The 20933-nt window shown below is 39.2% G+C and overlaps 1 protein-coding gene across 1 annotated transcript in view; it reads right to left on the bottom strand.

Annotated features, from left to right (window-relative positions):
* The window catches only part of LOC100654884 (phosphatidylinositol 3,4,5-trisphosphate 3-phosphatase TPTE2-like), a 311464-nt gene that overhangs the window by 42900 nt on the left and 247631 nt on the right, over positions 1 to 20933 (bottom strand). The window contains exons 16-19 of the mRNA XM_064270194.1: positions 4614 to 4674; positions 3525 to 3606; positions 3333 to 3421; positions 699 to 760 (exon numbers count right to left, since the gene is read on the bottom strand). Coding sequence (XP_064126264.1) covers positions 699 to 760; positions 3333 to 3421; positions 3525 to 3606; positions 4614 to 4674 — 294 coding nt within the window. The remainder of the gene's footprint in view (positions 1 to 698; positions 761 to 3332; positions 3422 to 3524; positions 3607 to 4613; positions 4675 to 20933) is intronic.

Below are 20933 nucleotides of genomic sequence, written 5' to 3'. Positions count from 1 at the left end.
GTCTCCTCAGAAGAAGTATATCAAGATTAATTAGATAAATTCTCCAAAGAATCTTGAATATCCTCAGAAGTTCTAGGTAAATAAGAAGCATCATTTTCTAATTCAGAACAAAGCTTGTCCTGAATGTTACTGTTTTTGCATAATCAAAATATGTTAGGTCTATAACCTCTGGAAATTTCTGAGGAGACAGAGTGAGCTGTTTCTACCTTTGAAAGCAGGGTCCTCAGTCTTCTTTCTGCCATGACCCGGGTGAGGTGAGACATCTTGATTGCTGGGTTTTTTTGCACTTGCATAACTCAGCCTTACTGGCCTCACCCTAATTCCGGCTCTGTCAGATTCTGTTTTTATTGAAAACGTTGATACTGTGTTCATCATGGAGTTTTTGCATTCGTTTTGATTTTTTTAAATATTGTATAAAAATATGACTTATCTTGATTACTCAGATTTTTGGCACTCCCTTCAATTTTGTATGGAGGTAGCTGCCTCCCTCACTTCACCCTAGTGAGAGGTACTAGATCAATTACTAACTAGTGCACGTTAAACAAGTATCAAAACCAGGCTTCCCAATAACTCCCTCCAATTACAATTTTCACTTAAGTACCATGATTCAAAGAATCATCTTAACATCCTACCAGTTGCATCTCAGAACTAGCAAATTCAATGAGCATGAGTCAGAATTTTAGTAACAGCTCTCATACCTCTGCGGTTGTAAATACTTCACTAGCAATGAGGCAGGCACAAACCATGGTTCCAGTTCTCCCTAGAAAAGAAATTAGTTCAAGAAACCATTGTTAAAGTTAGTATTCGTGAAAACCATAAGATACCACTACATACCCACCCAATGTCTAAAAGTAAAAAGACTGATAATTCTAAATGTTGATGAAATATTTTTGGAAATCTTGGAAAATTCATATAGTGCCAGTGGTTCAACTATTCTGGTGAACAGATGGTGTTATGTATTAAAACTCAAGGTTCATTATCCTAAGACATAGCAATTTTAGTCTGAAGCGTATACTCAACAGAAATGAGGGCACAAGTTCCAGAAACATGTATTTCATAGCAGCATTATTTATAATAGCCCAAACTGAAAACAACCCAAAAGTAATTGAAAAAAAGATTCCATTTGCAGTAGCAATGTGTCTAGGAATGAATTCAACAAAAAATGTGTAAGACCATTACGAAGAAAAGCATAAAATGTTATTGAAGGGCAAATTAAAAAACAACAACAACAACAAAAAAAAACTAAACCCGTTGTTGTCAAGTCGACCCTGATTCACAGTGACACTCTAGGACAGAGTAGAACTGCCCCATAGGGTTTCCAAGGATCCGCTGGTGGATTCCAACTGCTGACCTTTTGGTTAGCAGCTGTGGCTCTCAACCACTGTGCCACCAGGGCTCTGAAGGGCAGATAAAATTATTCAAATAAAGAGAAAGATATCCTATATACAACTCAATATTTCAAAGCTATCAATTCTTGTAATCTATAAATTCAATGCAGTTCCAATAAAAATTCTGAATATTTTATCGTGAAACTTGATGAAATCATTCTAAAAACTGTACGGAAGAGTAAAGCTCCAAGAAAATCTGGAGCAATTCCAACATTATCAAGACAGAACACGAAGTTGTAGAAACTACAACAAGGCAGTTTGGAGAGCCCAGAAACAGTCCCAGACATTGGTGGACACCTGGTATGTGACTAAGAAAGAATTATCAGTCAATGGAGAATAAATGAGCATGCAACAAAGGGTGTTAGGACAATTGGCTATTCACATGGGAAAAATCCCTCCCACCCCCACATTCCAACTAGATTAAAGATACAAATGTAAAAAAACGAAAAATTTCAATATATTTAGGGGGCTTGAAACTAGTTCTTTAGTAAGACGAAAACTTGATTCTACTCAGTTATAAAAGGCAGTTTGACAGTGTCGTATTGCCCCAGAAATCAATATAAAGCCTGTTTTACAGCCCTCCAAAAGTGTAATTCTTTATATTTGTCAAAAATGCTTAGGTGATTATTAAAAGCCTAAAGCTTGGATAAGAGAAAATCTAATAGAACTTAAATTAGTTGCATTTATAAACTTTTTTTTTTTAATTGTGCGTCAGGTGAAAGTTTACAGCTGAAGTTAATTTCTTATTCAATAATTTATACACATTGTTTTGTGACATTGGTTGCAATTTCCACAATATGACAGCACACTCCCCCTTTTCACCCTAGGTTCCCTGCGTCCATTCATCCGGTTCCTGTACCTTCCTGCCTTCTCATCCTGATTTTGGACAGGAGCTGCCCATTTGGTCTTGTATATTTGATTGAACTAAGAAGCGCATTCCTCACATGTATTATTTTTTGTTTTACAGGCCTGTCTAATCTTTGTCTGAAAAATGGGCTTCAGGAATGGTTTCAGTTCTGGGTTAACAGAGTGTCTGGGGCCATGGTTTCGGGGGTTCCTCCAGTCTCTGTCAGACCATTAAGTCTAGTCTTTTTATGTGAATTTGAATTCTGTTTTACATTTTTCTCCTGCTCCGTCCAGGATTCTGTTGTGTTCCCTGTCAGGGCAGTCATTTGTGGCAGCCAGGTACCATCTAGTTCTTCTGGTCTCAGGCTGATGGATTCTCTGGTTCATTTGGTCTTTTAGTCCTTTGGGGTAGTATTTTCCTTGTGTCTTTGGTTTTCTTCATTCTTCTTTGCTCCGGGTAGGATGGGACCAATAGGTGTATCTTAGATGGCTGCTCACAAACTTTTAAGACCCCCAGACACTACTCACTAAAGTGGGATGTAGAACATTTTCTTTATAAACTATCATGCCAGTTGACTTAGATGGTCCCTGAAACGATGGTCCCCATGGATTTATGAACTTTTTCTTTCCGCTTTCATTTTACCCCTACCAAAATCAACTTCTTCGTATTGTTACACTATAAAAAAACTAGTACAACTTTTGGTTTTTGAAATAGCATCTGCGTTAGCTTCTTTAACTGTAGATTGTTCTCACGAAGTTTAAGAACAACCTTAAATAAAATAAAAAGTGATCTGACAGTTTCTAAAGTTAAACATGATTTCATTTTGACAGATATAAATTGGCATATAAAAAAATGAAGAAATCCAAATAGTTAATGAACAAGAGAAAATACTCAGTTCTTCGATTATTTTCTTCCTATATTCTTCCCTCTCTCTCCTCCTTCCCTCTCTCTTCCCCTTCCTTCAGTCTTGAAGTTAATATTAATAAATTTTAACAACTATTAATGCTTATGAATAGCAATATGTGTATTGTTGATGCACTTTAAAGCATTCTTCAAATTTCTTTAGAAAAACAAAATTAAAAGAAAAATGCTATTACCTTTTCCCCCCTTACAGTGAATCACTACGATATTTTGGTCATCTTCAGCCATCCACTCATCTACTTCCTTTGTGAACTCCACCATCTCACTGATTGCAAATGGAAGATTTTCAGTTGAATTAAAATAGTTCAAAAAATCAAGGCCCAATGTATGTAGCCCCCTTCTCATGGCCAGCTTAGCATAAAACTTACCTCAGAGAGGGTACATTGTGATCATCAATCATGATTCTACGTACCCTATGATGGAAGTACCGAGGATCATAACCTCTTTCACCTAAAACAAACGATACAAAGGCCTTATCTCTGTACCTGAGAAACAGTAAATGATCAAGTTATGAAGATTTATACTTTTATATTAGAACCTCCCTATTCACCTACGAAAGAAGCTTTTCTGATGGCTCTTCCTGCCCTAAAAGGAAGATAAAGGTCTCAAAAACATAAGGATAGTAGCACTTGTCCATCTCTGGTAATCTTAAAATCACAAGCCCAACATATTTTGCTTTATTTAACAGGCCTCACTTTCAACTCTCTAGAAGACTCCATAAAAATCCATTGCTGTCGAGTCAATTTCAACTCATAGCAACCCTATAGGCCAGAGTAGAACTGCCCAACAGGAGCCGCTGGTGGATTTGAACTGCCAACCTTTTGGTTAGTAGTTGTAGCTCGCTGTAGCTCTTAACCACTGTGCCACCAGGGCTCCTCTTGAAGACTACTCCTTATATTTTTGTAGGATAGTTAGAAACCATGGAGCAGAAGCAAATGTGGCTGACCAAAATGCTTGTCTACCCCCGCTCCCTAAAATGATCTATTTATAAATATACATGTAGAGGTGGGGGGCAGGGGCAAGAAGTAAGCTGAGGTACCTTCTGTTTTCTAGAGTGTGTTTTTCCATATAGGGGCATGTTCTGCTCACAGTCCAACCCTAATTGGTTAGAGAATGCATTTGTTCAATGGTCTGTGTTTCCTTAAAACACAATCTGGCAGGAAAAACAGAGATTTTTCTAAACCTAATACCACTAGAGCAGATTTTCCCTAAAATTGTTCCACCTCCACTCCAGCCTCTTTGACCATGACAGTCTGCTAGCCCCCTTCCCACAGGGCATTCTGCATATTGAACTATCATCTCCTACCAACTGGGGCAATGCAAGATGGGGATTTTTGAATACATACTCTACTACCACCAAACGCTTGATTAAATGAAATGTAAAAGCTGAATCATCCTCTTAAATGCAGCAATCTGTTTTCTAACTAGAGTAGCAAAATATCTAGTCATGTACATACTGCAGAGATTGTAGATCATATAATGGTCTTGATGTTTGGTATCCAGGAAGCGTACAACTTCCTAAAAAGACAGACATGTATCTTACATATCCACATGGCATCAACATAAGCCATTTCCTAGGAGTAACCTAAAATGGTTATTTAATTCATTTGTCCCTCACTTCGTACCTTCTGGGGTGGTTCAGAGAATATGAGGGTATGTACAGTCCAAGTCATATCTAACCCATGGACAGGTTTTCAAATAGCCCATAAAGTCTGCTTGGCTTCTCTGACTAACTCCATCCTAAATACACACTGGTAAAACTATCAGAGAAGGAAATTAGAAGGCTAACCAGCTTAAAGAATTTTGTTCCACCTGATTAATTCACAGTAATATACGGTTATTGTTTAGATTTAATCTGAATAAATGTATCTTTTAGATAATTATCTGGATATGACAGTCTACTTAAGCACTATTTAAATGAATAAGCACAAAAATATGATTGTGTATGTGCATGTATAATAAAAAAGATAAATAGATTATATAACATTTTAGATAAGTGGTGGCACCATGGAGACATTTTATTTTTTGGTTCTTCTGTGTTTTCTCGTTTTTTAAAAGGAATCTCTGTGTGTATTATATATATTTTACATATATATAATAAATTTCAATAGTTACATATATGTATATAACTTTAAAAATAAGAAATAGTGGTTATTGTTTAAAACACAGTTAATAACACCATACCAATCCAGCAACCTTGTCCATCTGAAATACACGCACACGAGTATGTGCCTTTGTGCAACAACAAAAATGCCTGTCACAAGTTTAAAAGCTGTTTAATACAGTACCCTCGTAGAAATGTTTACTGGCTTAATATTGCAGAAAAAGAAAAACTAAGAAATCAAAGTGATAAATTCGTTAAACTGGGTATCCCTGTCAGGAGGAAGTAATTAAGTCAAAAAGGTGAATACTCTGGGTCTGCATAATACAAAACCAAAACCCATTGCCGTCAAGTCAATTCCAGTCCATAGTGACCCTATAGGACAGAGTAGAACTGCCCCACAGGGTTTCCAAGGAGTGCCTGGTGGATTCAAACTGCTGACATTTGGTTAGCAGCCAAACTCTTAACCACTGCACCACCAGGGTTTCCCACATAATAGAAGGAAAGGGGTAAATGGCCTTATATGCTTCAAAACTTCATGAAAGCTCTTACACCAAAATAAAATCCAGATGGACTGAAAAATCAAATATTAAAAACAAACTACAACCATCTCTAAGAAATTTAACTGAACATTTATGAGTTTTTTGGATGAGGAAGAATGAAGTGTTGAGTCAATGCATGATCCATAGGTTTAGGTTTGACTACATAAAAATTTGATATTTTTGTTTAAAAAATTGCCAAAATACAATAAACAAACAATAGGTGCAAGATTTTTCAATAAAAATGAATGAATGGGGAATATACCTAGTATAATAAATTAATAATTCATTAACAGCTTAAAGAATACCTACCTCCCTCATCCTATACAATAATGGGCTAAGGTCATCAATAAACAATTCACAAAAGAGAAAATCCAAGTAGCTAACAACTTACATAGATAAATATTCTGCCATACCAATAAATAAATCAAAATAACAATGAAATATTATTTTTACCCATGAAATGATCCCTTTCCTTTTTAATGAGAAAATTCATTGGTAGCAAATATGGCATAAAAATAAATCCTATGATTTATTGCTGATACAATCCCTTGGATGGCAATTTGGTAATATATACTCACCAAAACCAAACCCACTGCTGTTGAGTTGATTCCGACTCATAGCGACCCTATAGGACAGAGTAGAACTGCCCCATCGTGTTTCCAAGGAGCACCTGGTGGATTTGAACTGCCAACCTCTTGGTTAGCAGCTGTAGCACTTAACCACTACGCCACCAGCATTTCCAATATAAGAACCTTAAAAATATTCACACTCCAGGCAAATAGAGACCAATTGTGCCTTGGATGGCTGTTTGCAAGCTTTTAAGACCCTAGGCACCATGCAGTGAACTAGGAGGTGGAACAGAAGCACTTAACGTGTTATTAGGCCAGTTAACTGTGTTCCATGAAACCATGACCCTAAACCTCCAAACCAAGATACCAAATCCTATGAGGTTTTAGTTGTACATAAGCAGCCTCAGCAGTTACTCTTTTTTTTTCTTGCCATTGTTGCAAATATATCTATCACACAACTTTTGCACAACTTTTTCAAGGTGTACTGCTTATTGACAGCAATTATAATAACTGGCTGTGCAGCCCTACCTTTAATCAATGTGATATTTCCATCACCGTTAATCCCCTCTTTCCCCCTCCCACCAACCCCTGGTAACCACTAATATACTGTATTCTCTATACTTTTGCCTTTTCTTGTCTTTTTACATAAGTGAGGTCATACAAGATCTGTCCTTTTGTAATTGACTTATTTCACTCAGCATAAAATGTCTTTAAGCTCCATACATATTATAGCATGTATCAAGACATCATTTCTCCTACTGGCTGAGTATTATTCCATTGTATGTATGTACCGCATTTTTTTATCCATTCATCTGTTGGTGGACATTTAGGTTGTTTTTCACCTTTTGGCTATTGTGAATAGCACTGCAATGAATATGGGTGTACGAGGGTCACGGATAGAAGGAGGATATGGAATGTGAGGCTAATTGCCTCATGAACAACTGCCTCCTTTGCCATGAGACCAGAAGAACTGGATGGTGCTTGGCTACCGTTGCTGAACATTTTGATCAAAGATATCATAAAAGAATCCTGATCAAAAGGGAGAAAATACAGACCAGAATTTCACATTCTCATGGACTCTGTACTTCCTGGAGCCATTAAGGTTGGATGAACCCCTGAAACTATTGCCCTGAGATAATCTTTAAACCTTAAACCAAAAGTATCCCCTGAAGTCTTCTCAAAACCAAACAATATAGGTGAGGCGAAGATGGTGGAATAGTCAGATGCTGCCTGTCGTCCCTCTTACAATAAAGACCAGAAAAAACAAATGAATTGATTATATATGACAATCTAGGAGCCCTGATCATCAAAGACAAAGCTGATGAGTTGGACTGAGAGACAGAGGGAAGGAGAGACAATCCAAAAGCAACAAAAAGTGCCAGTTGCAAGGTTGCCAGCACCCTGCTGGGTGGTTCAGCTGGCACACATGGGGTGAGGTGAGCAGTAGTGTTCGGGATGCATCTCACCATGTAGGATGAAGCCAGGGAGATGTGATTCTGCTCAAGCCTCCGGAGCCTAGTGGAAGCAGCACTGGACCTGTGAAAGTTAAGTGCAAGTGTCTAACGTACCGCACAGGGGCAAAATAACCCCTCCCCCCTGGAAGCTTCACCCACCCCCCACCCCCCTCTGCTCCAACACCAGTCTGGCAGTATTCAACCACTGCCACACACCCTAAACTGGAACTCAGGGCTATCCAGGCCCACACCTGTCTCACTGCTTTAAAACATGCCACACCTCCTAAGCCAGGAACTCAGGGTGGGTCATGAGGCCCTGTCCTTTCATTCAGCCACTGGCACAGGGGTCCACAGACTTCCAGTGCCCTTCACCCCTGCCTAGACCTGAGTGGGCCGTTCAACACCACATGCCCTCATTAGCATAAAACAATAGGGCATATACCTGAAGCCCATTTTCAACTGCAGTAGCCAAGGGGGAGCTGTAGATTCGTGACATTTCATATCACACTGCCCATTAAGTAGGGACCTCACCCACCCACAACAGGGGCCTGAGGGCTGGTAGTACCACCCACTCCATCTAGCTACCCATGACAGAGGTCTGTGAATAAGTGGTGCCTGCAGTCCCTGCAGCCAACAGCACCGGGTGCTCAAGGACCTGCTGCAACACCCCCCCAACCATGTGCTTTAGGGGACAGGGACATACCCTCCACCCAGGCACCTGGGGGTAGCTGTCAGCCCCTTACTTTGCTCCAAAGATAGCACCCTACTACAGGCAGATATCTGTGCCTGCTCCAAACACTCCTAAGCAGCCCTGCCTGCATAGGATTGTAGGTAAGAGTCTGCACCACACACTTGGTGACCAATGACCTGGTCACCTATGTTGCACACATACAAGAGAAGTGAACAGACTCCCAGGCTCACATACCTAGTAGCTGTTCTAACTGCCTGGAGACAGGACATGACAGCTTCAAAGACACCAATAAACAAAGTAGCTCACATGCCCAGCCTACTTGGGCATATTAAAAAAAAAAAAAAAGGAAGGTAGGACAGTAAACAAACATACCATAAACAAAAATAATAACTTATTGACAGCTCAGAGACAACAGTCAATACCAAATCACATAAAGAAGCAGGTCAAGAAGGCTCCAGCAAACAAACAAAATAAAGAACCTGGAAACCTTCCAGAGGAAGATAAGGTCATGGAATTACCTGAGATAGAATTCAAAAGACTAATATACAGAGCTCTCCAAGAGATCAGGAGGGATATCAGGCAAAACTCAGACCAAGCCAAGGAACACACAAACAAAGCAATAGAGACTTGACTTAGCTGGCACCCTGCAGGCTGGATCCTTTGGCGCACGTGAGCTGAGGCAAGTAGTGGCAATTGGGATGCGTTTTGCCACATCAGGAGAAACCAAGCGGTGGAGAGTCTGCATGAGCCTCCAGAGCCAGGGGAAGCAGCGCTGGATCTGAAAAATTCAGTGCAAGCGTCTAACGTACCACACAGGATCAAAATAACCCTTTCCTCAATGGCACTTCCATAACGGAGAAGTATCTGTCTTGCCTTTATCTGCCCCTTCCCCGCTCTGCTCTGGTGCTGGTCCAGCAGTGTTCAGCAGTTGTGGGACCCGTTATACCCAGCTCTGTCTCCAGGCTTTGGGGAGGGAACAAATAAAAAAAGAACAAACAAAAAAAGGAGGCCACCAGCTTCCCTAATCTGGGAGCTTAGGGTTAACAGTGCCCAAACCAGTCTTGTGATTTTAAAAGATCGCCATGCCCACAAAGCTGGGAACTCAGGGCAGGCACTGCCCCTCTGCCTAGGCACAGGCATGAGGGGTTCATGACTTTGAATGCGTTTCACCCCTGCCTAGACCTGTGTATGCCCATTCAACAACATAGGCCCTCATTAGCATAGTGGAACAGGGTATATACTTGAAGTCTATTTTCAACTGCAACAACTAAGGGGAGTGGCAGATTTATGACATTTGACACTGCTTTGTCCATCAAGAAGGGTCCTCACCCACATCAGGGCCTGAGAACTGGCAGCTTCATCCAATCCACCTCACCAACCATGACAGGGGTCTGAGAACAAGTGTGCCTCCCAGGACTTACAGCCAAAAGCACTGGGTGCCCAAAGTCCAGCTGCAAAACCCACACACCAACATGCTCTAGGGGACAGGGACATGTTTTCCACTTAGGCACTCAGGGGCAGCCGTCAGCCCCCTACCTTGCTCAGCACATAACCTCCTACTACAGCCAGACACCAGTGTCCACTCCAATCACTGCTACGTAGCCCTGCCCATGTAAGGCTATAGCTGAGAGCCTGCACCACACACTCAGTGACCAATGACCTGGACACTTGAGTTGAATCCACACAAGAAATATAAATAGGCTCCTGGGCTCACACACCTAGTAGCAGCTCTAACCACCTGGTCACAGAACGTGAGAGCTTCAAAGGTGCCAATAACCAAAGCAGCTCACATGCCCAGCCTATTTGTGCACATCAAAATGAAACAAAACAAGAAGGTAAGATATAGTAAGCAAACATACAATAAATAAATAGAGTAACTTATTAATGGATCGGAGACAATAGTCAATATTGAATCATAAAAGGCAGACCCTGACGGCTCCAGCAAGTGACCAAAACAAAGAACCAGGAAACCTCCTGGAGGAAGAGAAGTATTGGAATTACCAGAGGTAGAATTCAAAAGATTAATATAAAGAGCTCTTCAAGAGATCAGGCAAAACACAGACCAAGCCAAGGAACACAGAGACAAAACAATAGAGGAATTTAGGAAAGCTATACAAGAGCAGAATGACAAATTTAACAAGCTGGTAGAATCCATAGAGAGACAGCAAAGAGAAATCTGAAAGATTAACAATAAAATTTCAGAATTAGACTACTCAATAGAAAGTCACAGGAGCAGAATTGAGGAAATGGAAGTTAGAATTAGTGAGACTGAAGATAAAGCACTTGACGCCAACTTATTTGAAGAAAAATTAGATAAAAGAATTTAAAAAAACGAAGAAAGCCTAAGAATTATGTGGGACTGTGTCAAGAGGAATAACCTATATTGGAGTACCAGAATGGGGTGGAGTGGGGTGGGGAAGAAGACAGAAAAAATAGAAAGAATTGTCGAAGACTTGCTGGCAGAAAACCTCCCTGATATTGTGAAAGATGAGAAGATATCTATCCAAGAGGCTCATTGAACCCCACAGAGAGTAGATCCAAAAAGAAAGTCACCATGAAATATTATAACTAAACTTGCCAAACTAAAGATAAAGAGAAAATTTTAAGAGCAGCTAGGGATAAATGAAAAGTCACTTACAAAGGAGAGTCAGTAAGACTAAACTCTGACTACTCAGCAGAAACCACGCAGGCAAGAACGAAATGGGATGACATTTATAAAGCTGTGAAGGAAAAAAAAAAAAAAGATACCAGCCAAGAATTTTATATCCAGCAAAACTGTCTCTCAAAAATGATGGTGAAATTAGGGCATTTGCAGATAAACAGAAGCTAAGGGAATTTGTAACAACCAAACCAAAATTACAAGTAATGCTAAACAACAGATACATAGAACAATGAAACAGAATTGAGAATCCAGATGTAAATTTGTCCAGCTATGAGCAGCTGATACTTGACAAAGGCCCAAAGTCTGTTAAATGGGAAAAAGACACTCTGTTTAACAAATGGTGCTGCATAACTGAATATCCATCTGCAAAAAAATGAAACAAGACCCATACCTCACACCATGTTCAAAAACTAACTCAAAATGGATCAAAGACATAAATCTAAAATGATAAAGATCACAGAAGAAAAATAAGGACAATACTAGGAGCCCTAATACATGACATAAACAGAGTACAAGCCATAACTAACAATGCACACACACCAGAAGGGAAACTAGGTAACCGGGAGCTCCTAAAAATCAAACATTTATGCTCATCAAAAGAATTTACCAAAAGAGTAAAAAGAGAACCCATAGACAGGAAAAAAAATTTTGGCTACAAGATATCCAATCAGGGTCTAATCTCTAAAATCTACAAGATGCTGCCACACATCACCAACAAAAAGACAAATGACCCAATTAAAAAATGGGCAAAGGATACGAACAGACACTTCATCAAAGAGGACATTCAGCAGAGAGGTTGTGGAGAGACTGGACCACTTATGCACTGATGATAGGAATGTAAAATAGTACAATCACTTTGGAAATCAATTTGGCGCATCCTTAAAAGCTAGAAATAGAAGTACCATACTATTCAGCAATCTCACTTCTTGAAATATGTGCTAGAGAAATAAGAGCCATCACATGAATAGATATACGCACATCCATGTTCATTGCAGCACTGTTCACAATAGCAAAAAGATGGAAACAACCTAGGCGCCCAACAACAGATAAACGGATAAACAAATTGTGGTACATACACACAATGGAATACTATACAACAATAAAAAACAATGATGAATCTACAAAACATCTCACAACATGGATGAATCTGGAGGTTATTATACTGAGTGAAATTAGTTGCAAAAGGACATTGTATGAGACCATTATTATAAGAACTCAAAAAAATTTTAAACACAGAAGAAAACATTCTTTGATGGTTATGAGGTTGGGGAGGGAGGAAGAGGGGAATTAGATAGTAGACAAGAATTATCTTAGGTGAAGGAAAGGACAACACATAATATGGGGGAAGTCAGCACAACTGGACTAAACCAAAAACTAAGAAGTTTCCTGAACACGGCCAAACACTTCGAGGGAAAAAGTAGCAAGGGTAGGAGTCTGGAGACCATAGTTTCAGGGGACATCTAGGTAGTTGGCATAACAAAGTTTATCAAGAAAATGTTTTGCAGCCCATTTTGTGAGTGGTGTCTGGGGTATTAAGAGCTTACGAGCAGCCATCTAAGATGCATCAATTTTTCCCAACCCACCTGGAGCAAAGGAGAATGAAGAACACCAAAGACACAGGGAGAATATTAGCCCAAGAGAGAAAAGGGTCACATAAACCAGAGACTCCATCAGCCTGAAACCAGAAGAACTAGATGATGCCTGGCTATCACCAATGATTGCCCTGGCAGGGATCACAACAGAGAGTCCCGGATGGAGCGGGAGAAAAGTGTGGAACAGCACTCAAATTCACATAAGAAGACCAGACTTAATGGTCTGGCTGAGACTGGAGGAATCCCCAAAGCCATGGCCCCCAGATGCTCTGTTAACCCAGAACGAAAACCATTCCCCAAGCCCACCCTTCAGGCAAAGATTAGACAGGAATATAAAACAAAAAATAATACACATGAGGGGTTTGCTTCTTAGTCCAAGCAGATACATGAGACCAAATGGGAAGCTCCTGTCCGGAGGCAGGATGAGAAGACAGAAAGGGACAAGAGCTGGTTGTATGGACACAGGAAACCTGGGATAGAAAGGGGGAGTGTGTTGTCACATTGTAGGGATTGCAGCTACTGTCACATAACAATATGTGTATAAATTTTTGCATGAGAAATTAACTTGAGCTGTAAACTTTCACCTAAAGTACAATAAAAGGAAAAAAAAAAAAAAAGAAGGAAGAAACAAAAAAAGCCAAAAAAAGAAAGAAAACATGACACTGAGGGAACCAGTCACTGGGGTCAGGGCAGACGTGGGTGGCAGTGACCTGATGTCTCTCTGGCCAAGTGAGCGTGGCCCGTTGGAAAGCAGCAGAGGCTGGGTAGAGGGAGAAGGGTGGGGGATGCAACAGTGTGTATCCCTGGCAACTGGGTGCTCTGTCTCCTGTTGGGAACTCCGTGAAGTTGCCTTCCCATACTTCCTGTTTGTGGTCCTTGGTGGTTGTAGTCCAAGATGATGAATCCATGCTGTGTTAGCTGGTAGGGGACTTTCGCTCCATACCTCTCCTCATTCTCTGGTCTCTGTCAGTTTCTTATTCTATTTGGTGCTTGACTGAGTTCTTTATCCCTTCATTTTATGCTTAAGGTTGGAGGATTGACGTTTTTATCTGTTTTACTTACTTTTTCAGATCTTTGCTGCAAAGAGACTGCATGGTGCTTCTGTCTATAGTGCCATCTTGGCTCTGCCTCCCTAAAATGGAACTTTCTTAACCTAATAAAGGACAGCTACAAAAAGCCTATAGAAAATATTACTTCTAACGGTGAAGTGTTGAATTCTCTCCACCTAAGTTTGGGAACAAGGAAAGCCTCTCTACTGTTTTTTTTTTTTTTTAATTCTGGTAAAAACATACGCACCAATATATTTGCCAATAAAACAACTTTCACATTTGCAATTCAACGACATTGACTATATTTTTCATGTTGTGCCACCATAATAGCTATCATTTCCCAAAATATTCCATCACTATTAACATAAGCTCAATGCCCTCCAAGGTTTTATACTCTTAACACTTCTATTCACCAATATAGTGGAGGTCCTAGACAATTCAATAAAGAAAGAAAAATAAACAAAAGGTATAAAAAGTGGAAAGTAGTACCATTACACGATTGTATACCTAGGAAAATCCCAAGGAGTCTACAAATTAATTATTACAATGAATGAATGAATTTATGAAGAGTGTTGAGTACAAGGTCAAAATATAAAAATAAACTGTATTCCTATATACAGGTAGAAAATAATTAGAAAATTAAATTTTAAAATAGCATCAAAAGCATCAAATACCTAGGAATAAAAATAACAAAAACGTGCAAAACCTATATACTGAAATGAGCTATACTATGTTTACGGACTGGAAGACAATATTTTTAGGTGTCAGTTCTCACCAAATTAAGCTATATGGTCAATGTCTTCCAAGTTAAAATACCAGCAAGGCTTGTGTGTGTGTAAATTTTACAAAATTTATATGGATATTCAAAGAGTCTAGAATAGCCAAGACAGTTTTAAAGATTTATACACAAGTTTTCAAGACTTAATATAAAGTCACAATATATAAAACATTGTGATTTGGGCTCAAGGACAGATAAATAGATCAGTGGAACAGAAGACAGAGTACAAAAACAGACCCGTACATAGAGCTTACTTGATTTACAAAAAATGTTCCTCTGCAATTCATAGGGGAAAGGGTAGTCTATAGCTATATGAGAAAATACGAATCTTGACAACTTTGATAATCTTATACCACAATTAAATGGAAATTAATCATAGACCTAAACATGAAAGGTAAAACAACAAAGACTTTAGAAGCAAAGATAGGAGATTATGTTCATAATTTGGGGTCAGATAATATTTCTTAATCAGAACACAAAAATGCTAAACATATAAAATTGATATATTGACTTCATTAAAATTAAGAACGTCTGCTCATTGAAAGTACCAATAAGAACTTCTACTCATAAAAAGAACCAGAAGGCCACAGGCCAGGAGAAAATACATGCAGGGCAAATGTCCAACAAAGGACATTTATCCAAAATACATAAAGAACTGTTACAAATCAATAAGAAACAGACAATTCAATTAAAAAATGGGAAAAACCCTTAATAGGCACTTCACATGGGGGGATACTTAAATATATATATCTACCAAAAAACATATATATAAAGATGTTCATTCATAATAGTCCCCAAATAAAAATAATCCAAAAAGTCCATCAACAGTCAAATGAATAAATAAATTGTAGCAATTCAAACAATGTAATCTATTCAGCAGTAAAAATGAACTACAGGTTCACACAACAACATAGATTACTCTCACAGAATTTATCTTGAGCACACACACACACAAAAAAAAAAAAACACTCACAAAAGATATACTGTATGATTCTACCTAAGTGAAATTCAAGAAAAAGTAAAACTAATCTGTGGTGACAGAAGTCAGAATAATAGTTTCCTGCAGTGTGTTGGGATATTGACTGGAAAGGGACATGAAGAAAGCTTTCTGGAGGTCAGGAAATGTCTTATTCATTGTTAGAAATGTTGTTTACATAGGTATGTAAATATATAAAATTTCAATACACACATTTAAGATTAGTGGAATTTACAGTGTTTGTTATGCCTCAATGAAATATAATAATTTATGTATGTATATGCATGATTCCCTGGGTGCCACAAATGGTTAAGCGCTCGACTTCTAGACAAAAGGTTGGCATTTTGAACCCACCCAGAGGCGCCTCGAAAGAAGGCCTTGTGGATATGCTTCTGAAAATGTCATAGCCATGAAAACCCTATGGAGCAGTTCTACTCTGCATGCATGAGATGGAACTTACTCAACACACCTAGCAATGACATACATATATGTAGGTTTGTATGTACATACATACATGTACACACAAATATACACACATATGTAATTGTGCATTGTATACATGTGTGTATATGTGGGTATAAAGGAGCCCTGGTGGCACAATGGTTAAGTGCCTGGCTGCTAAGCAAAAGGTTGGTGGTTTGAATCCACCCAGCAGCTGTGTGGGAGAAAGACCTGGCGATCTGCTCCCTTAAACATTAGAGCCCAGAAAACCCTATGGGACATCAGCGGTGAGAAATCTGAATGGGAAATTAAAGAAACAATTTCATTTACAAAAGCATCAAAGAGAATAAAATACCTAGGAATAAATTTAGGACTTATACAATGGATATTATAAAGCACTGCTGAAAGAGATTAAAGAAGGCTTAAATAAATAGAAAGATGGTTCTTGTTCATGGACTAGAAAACTTAGTGCTGTTAAGATGTCAATACTACCCAAACTGATCTATAGATTCAACACAATCCTGATCAAAATTCCAACAGCCTTCTTCACAGAAACGGAAAAGTCAATTCTCAACTTTATATGGAATGGCAAGAGGTCCCAGATAGCTAAAGCAATGTTGAAAGAGAAGAACAAAGTAGGAGAACTCGCATTTCCTGATTTTAAAACATATTATTCGGCTACAGCACTGCTTTTAAAACATATTAAATAGCCTGATGTGGGTATAACAATAGACACATAAACCAATGGAATAGAATTGAGAGTCCAGAAATTAATCTACATATCTATGGTCAACTGATTTTTGACAAGGGTGCTAAGTCCTTTTGATTGGGAAAGAAGAGTCTCTTCAGTAAGTGGTGCTGGGAAAATTGGATTTCCAATTTCCATGCAGAAAAATAAAATATGATCCATGCCTCACACCATACACAAAAACAAATTCAAAATGGATTAAGGACATAAAAGTGTGAATTAAACCATAAAATTCTTAGAAGAAAATGCAGGGGCAAAGCTGTTGGGCTTAGCTTTTAACAATGGATTATCTAATATAATCACAAAAGCACAAACAGCAAAAGATAGATAAAATAAATAAATGACACCTTCATAAAAATTAAAAACTTTTGTTCATCAAAAGACTACAAAAAAAGTGAGAAGACAAGCTACTGACTAGGAAAATATCTTCGAAAACCATGTATCCAATAAAAATCTAGTAAACAAAATATATATAAAACTTTGACAACTTAAACAACAGAAAGACAACCCAATTATAAAACGGGCAAAGGACTGGAATAGACATTTCACCAAAGAAGACATTCAAGTGGCCACCAACGCATGAAGAGATGCTCAGAGTCCTTAGCCATCAAAGAGGCAAACCAAAACCACGATAAGATATAATTTCACTCCTACTAGGATGGCTAAGATAAAAAACACAGAAAATAACAAATGTTGGAGAGGATGTGGGAAAATTTGAATCTTTATCCATTGCTGGTGGGAATGCAAAATGGTATAGCCAATGTGGAAAACGGTGTGGCGGTTCCACAAAAAACTAAAAACACAGCTACTATACACACGCCATATCATGCCATACCATACCATACCATGCCGTGCCATGCCATGCCATGCTGTTCCATGCCATACCACCCCATACCCACACAGAGTCACTAGACCAAAAAGAATTGGTTGATGTTCAACCATTTCAGGAGGTAGCATATGATCAAGAACTGGTGGCACTGAAGGAAGAAGTCCAAGTTGCACTGAAGGCGTTGGCAAAAGACAAAGCTCCAGGAATTGACGGAATACCAATTGAGATGTTTCAACACATGGATGAAGTGTTGGAGGTGCTCACTCTTCTATGCCAAGAAATTTGGAACACAGCTACCTGGCCAACAGACTGGAAGAGATTCACATTTGTGTGCATTCCAAAGAAAGGCGATTCAACAGAATGCATAAATTATTGAAATATATCATTAATATCACACCCAAGTAAAATTTTGCTGAAGATCATTCAAAAGCAGTTGCAGCACTACATCAACTGGGAACTGCCAGAAATTCAAGCCGGATTCAGAAGAGGATGTGGAACAAGATATCATCGCTGATGTCAGATTGATCTGGGCTGAAAGCAGAGAATACCAGAAAGAAGCTTACCTGTATTTTATTGACTATGCCACGGCATTTGACTATGTGGTTCACAACAAATTATGGATAACATTGCAAAGAACGGGAATTCCAGAACACTTAATTGTGCTCATGATGAACAATTATGTAGACTAAGAGGCAGTCCTTTGAACAGAACAAGGGGATACTGCGTGGTTAAAATCAGGAAAGGTGTGCATCAGAGTTGTATCCTTTCACCATACTTCTTCAATCTGTATGCTGAGCAAATAACCTGAAAACTGGACTATATGAAGAAGAACGTGGCAACAGGATTGAAGGAAGGCTCATTAACAACCTGTGATATGCAGATGACATAACCTTGCTTGCTGAAACTGAAGAGGACTTGAAGCACTTATGATAACGATCAAAGACTACAATCTTCAACATGGATTACACCTCAAGGTAAAGAAAACAAAAATCCTCACAACTGGACCAATAAGCAACATCATGATAAATGAAAAAAAGATTCACATCATCAAGGATTTCATTTTACTTGGATCCACAATCAATGCCTATGGAAGCATAGTCAAGAAATCAAATGATATAATTGCATTGGGCAAATCTGCTGCAAAAGACCTCTTTTAAGTGTTAAAAAGCAAAGATGTCACCTTGAGGACTAAGGTGTGTCTGACCCAAGCCATGGTATTTTCAGTTGCCTCATATGCACACAAAAGCTGGACAATGAATAAGGAAGACCAAGGAAGAATTGATGCCTTTGAATTATGGTGTTGGCAAAGAATATTGAATATATCATGGACTGCCAGAAGAATGAACAAATGTGTCTTGGAGGAAGCACAGCCAGAATATGCCTTACAAGTGAGGATGATGAGATTACGTCTCACATACTTTGGACATGTTATCAGGAGGGGCCAGTCCCTGGAGAAGGACATCATGCTTGGTAAGGTAGAGGGTCAGTGAAAAAGAGGAAGCCCCTCAACGACATGGACTAATGCAGTGGCTGCGATGACGGGCTCAAGCATAACAATGATTATAAAGATGGTGCAGGATAGGGCAGTGTTTTGTTATGTTGTACATAGGGTGGCTATGAGTTGGAACCAATTCAACAGCACCTAACAACAGCAATTCTGCATCTAGGTATATATCCAAAAGACTTGAAAACAGAGACTCAGATTCTTGTACAACAATGTCCACTGCAGCACTAGTCATGATAGCCGAAAGGTAGAAACAACCTAAATGCCCATCAGCAGATGAATGGATAAACAAAATGTGGTACATCCACACAATGGAATACTACTCAGCCAGTAGGAGAAATGAAGTCTTGGTATATGCTACAATACAGAAGGAGCTTCCTCTTAGTTATCCAGTGCTGCTATGACAGAAATATCACAAGTGAATGGCTTTAACAAAGAGATTTATTCTCTCACAGTCTAGGAGGCTAGAAGTCCGAATGTAGGGTGCTAGCTCCAGGGGAAGTCTTTCTCCTTCTGTCAGCTCTGGGGGAAGGTCCTTGTCATCAATCTTCCCCTGCTCTAGGAGCTTCTCAGCACAGGGGCCCCAGGTCCAAAGGATGCATGCTCCTGGCTCTACTTTCTTGGTATATGAGCTCCCGAAGTCTCTCTGCTCATTTCTTTCTTTTATATCTCTAAAGAGACTGGCCCAAGACACAACATAATCTTAAACATTGAGTCCTGGCGCATTAACATAACTGCCTCTAATCCTGCCTCATTCACATTATAGAGGTAGGATTTACAACACATAGGATAATCACATCAGATGACAAAATGGTGGACAATCACACAATACTGGGAATCATAGCCTAGCCAAATTGACACGCATTTTGGGGAGACACACTTCAATCCATGACAGAGCTTGAAGACATCATGCTGAGTGAAATAAGTCAATCACGAAAGGACAAATATTGTATGATCTCACATAAAAAGACAAGAAAAGGCAAATGTATAGAGACCTAAGTTTATTAGTGGTTACCAAGGATGGGAGGGAGGTGGAAAGGAGGTTATTGCTTATGATGTACTGAATTTTAGTTTATGGTGATGTAAAAATCACATTGATTGAGAGAAGCAGCTACTAAAAACCCAGGGATGAAAAATCCTCCCCTGACTTCCGTAAACTGGAATAAAAATACAGAACCAGCTCCAGCCAAGCATATGAGATCCACAGTCTTTGGATCATCCCTAAAGGGAACAAGGTGGCTACTATAATGCAAAGGCAATTCTGATAGAGATCTGACTGTAATTATTTTAGCAGATCACTGGAAAGACAAGTTTTCCAGGTCTGATATCTCTACCTATTATACAGAGCTCTCACTGATCCACAACGGGGAAATGACGGCTGAAACTCCACCCAAACCACCTAGTCACCTGCCAAAGGGATCTGAGGATACTGACGCCTACCAATCTTTAGAGGTACAAGCATTAGGTGCCTCAGGTACAGCTGCAGAGCCCACCCACCAAAGTAGTTTAGGAATAGAAACACACCTACCTCACTGGCATGTGCGGGAAGGCTGTCAGCATCCTGCCCCCCTTGGAGTGTGACCCCCTGCCACTACTAGAATCTGGTGCATACAACTAACACAAAATAATAAATGTTGGAGAGGCTGCAGAGAGATTGGAACTCTTATACACTGCTGGTGGGAATGTAAAATGGTACAACCACTTTGGAAAACTATCTGGCATTTTCTTAAAAAGTTAGAAATAGAACTACCATACAACCCAGAAATCCCACTCCTCGGAATATACCCTAGAGAAATAAGAGCCTTTACACGAACAGATATATGCACACCCATGTTTATTGC

Source organism: Loxodonta africana, chromosome 17 (genome assembly GCF_030014295.1).
Source record: "Loxodonta africana isolate mLoxAfr1 chromosome 17, mLoxAfr1.hap2, whole genome shotgun sequence".
NCBI lineage: Eukaryota > Metazoa > Chordata > Mammalia > Proboscidea > Elephantidae > Loxodonta > Loxodonta africana.
The sequence above is the reverse complement of the archived record's forward strand: the minus strand, read 5'-3'. Positions and strand labels throughout refer to the sequence as shown.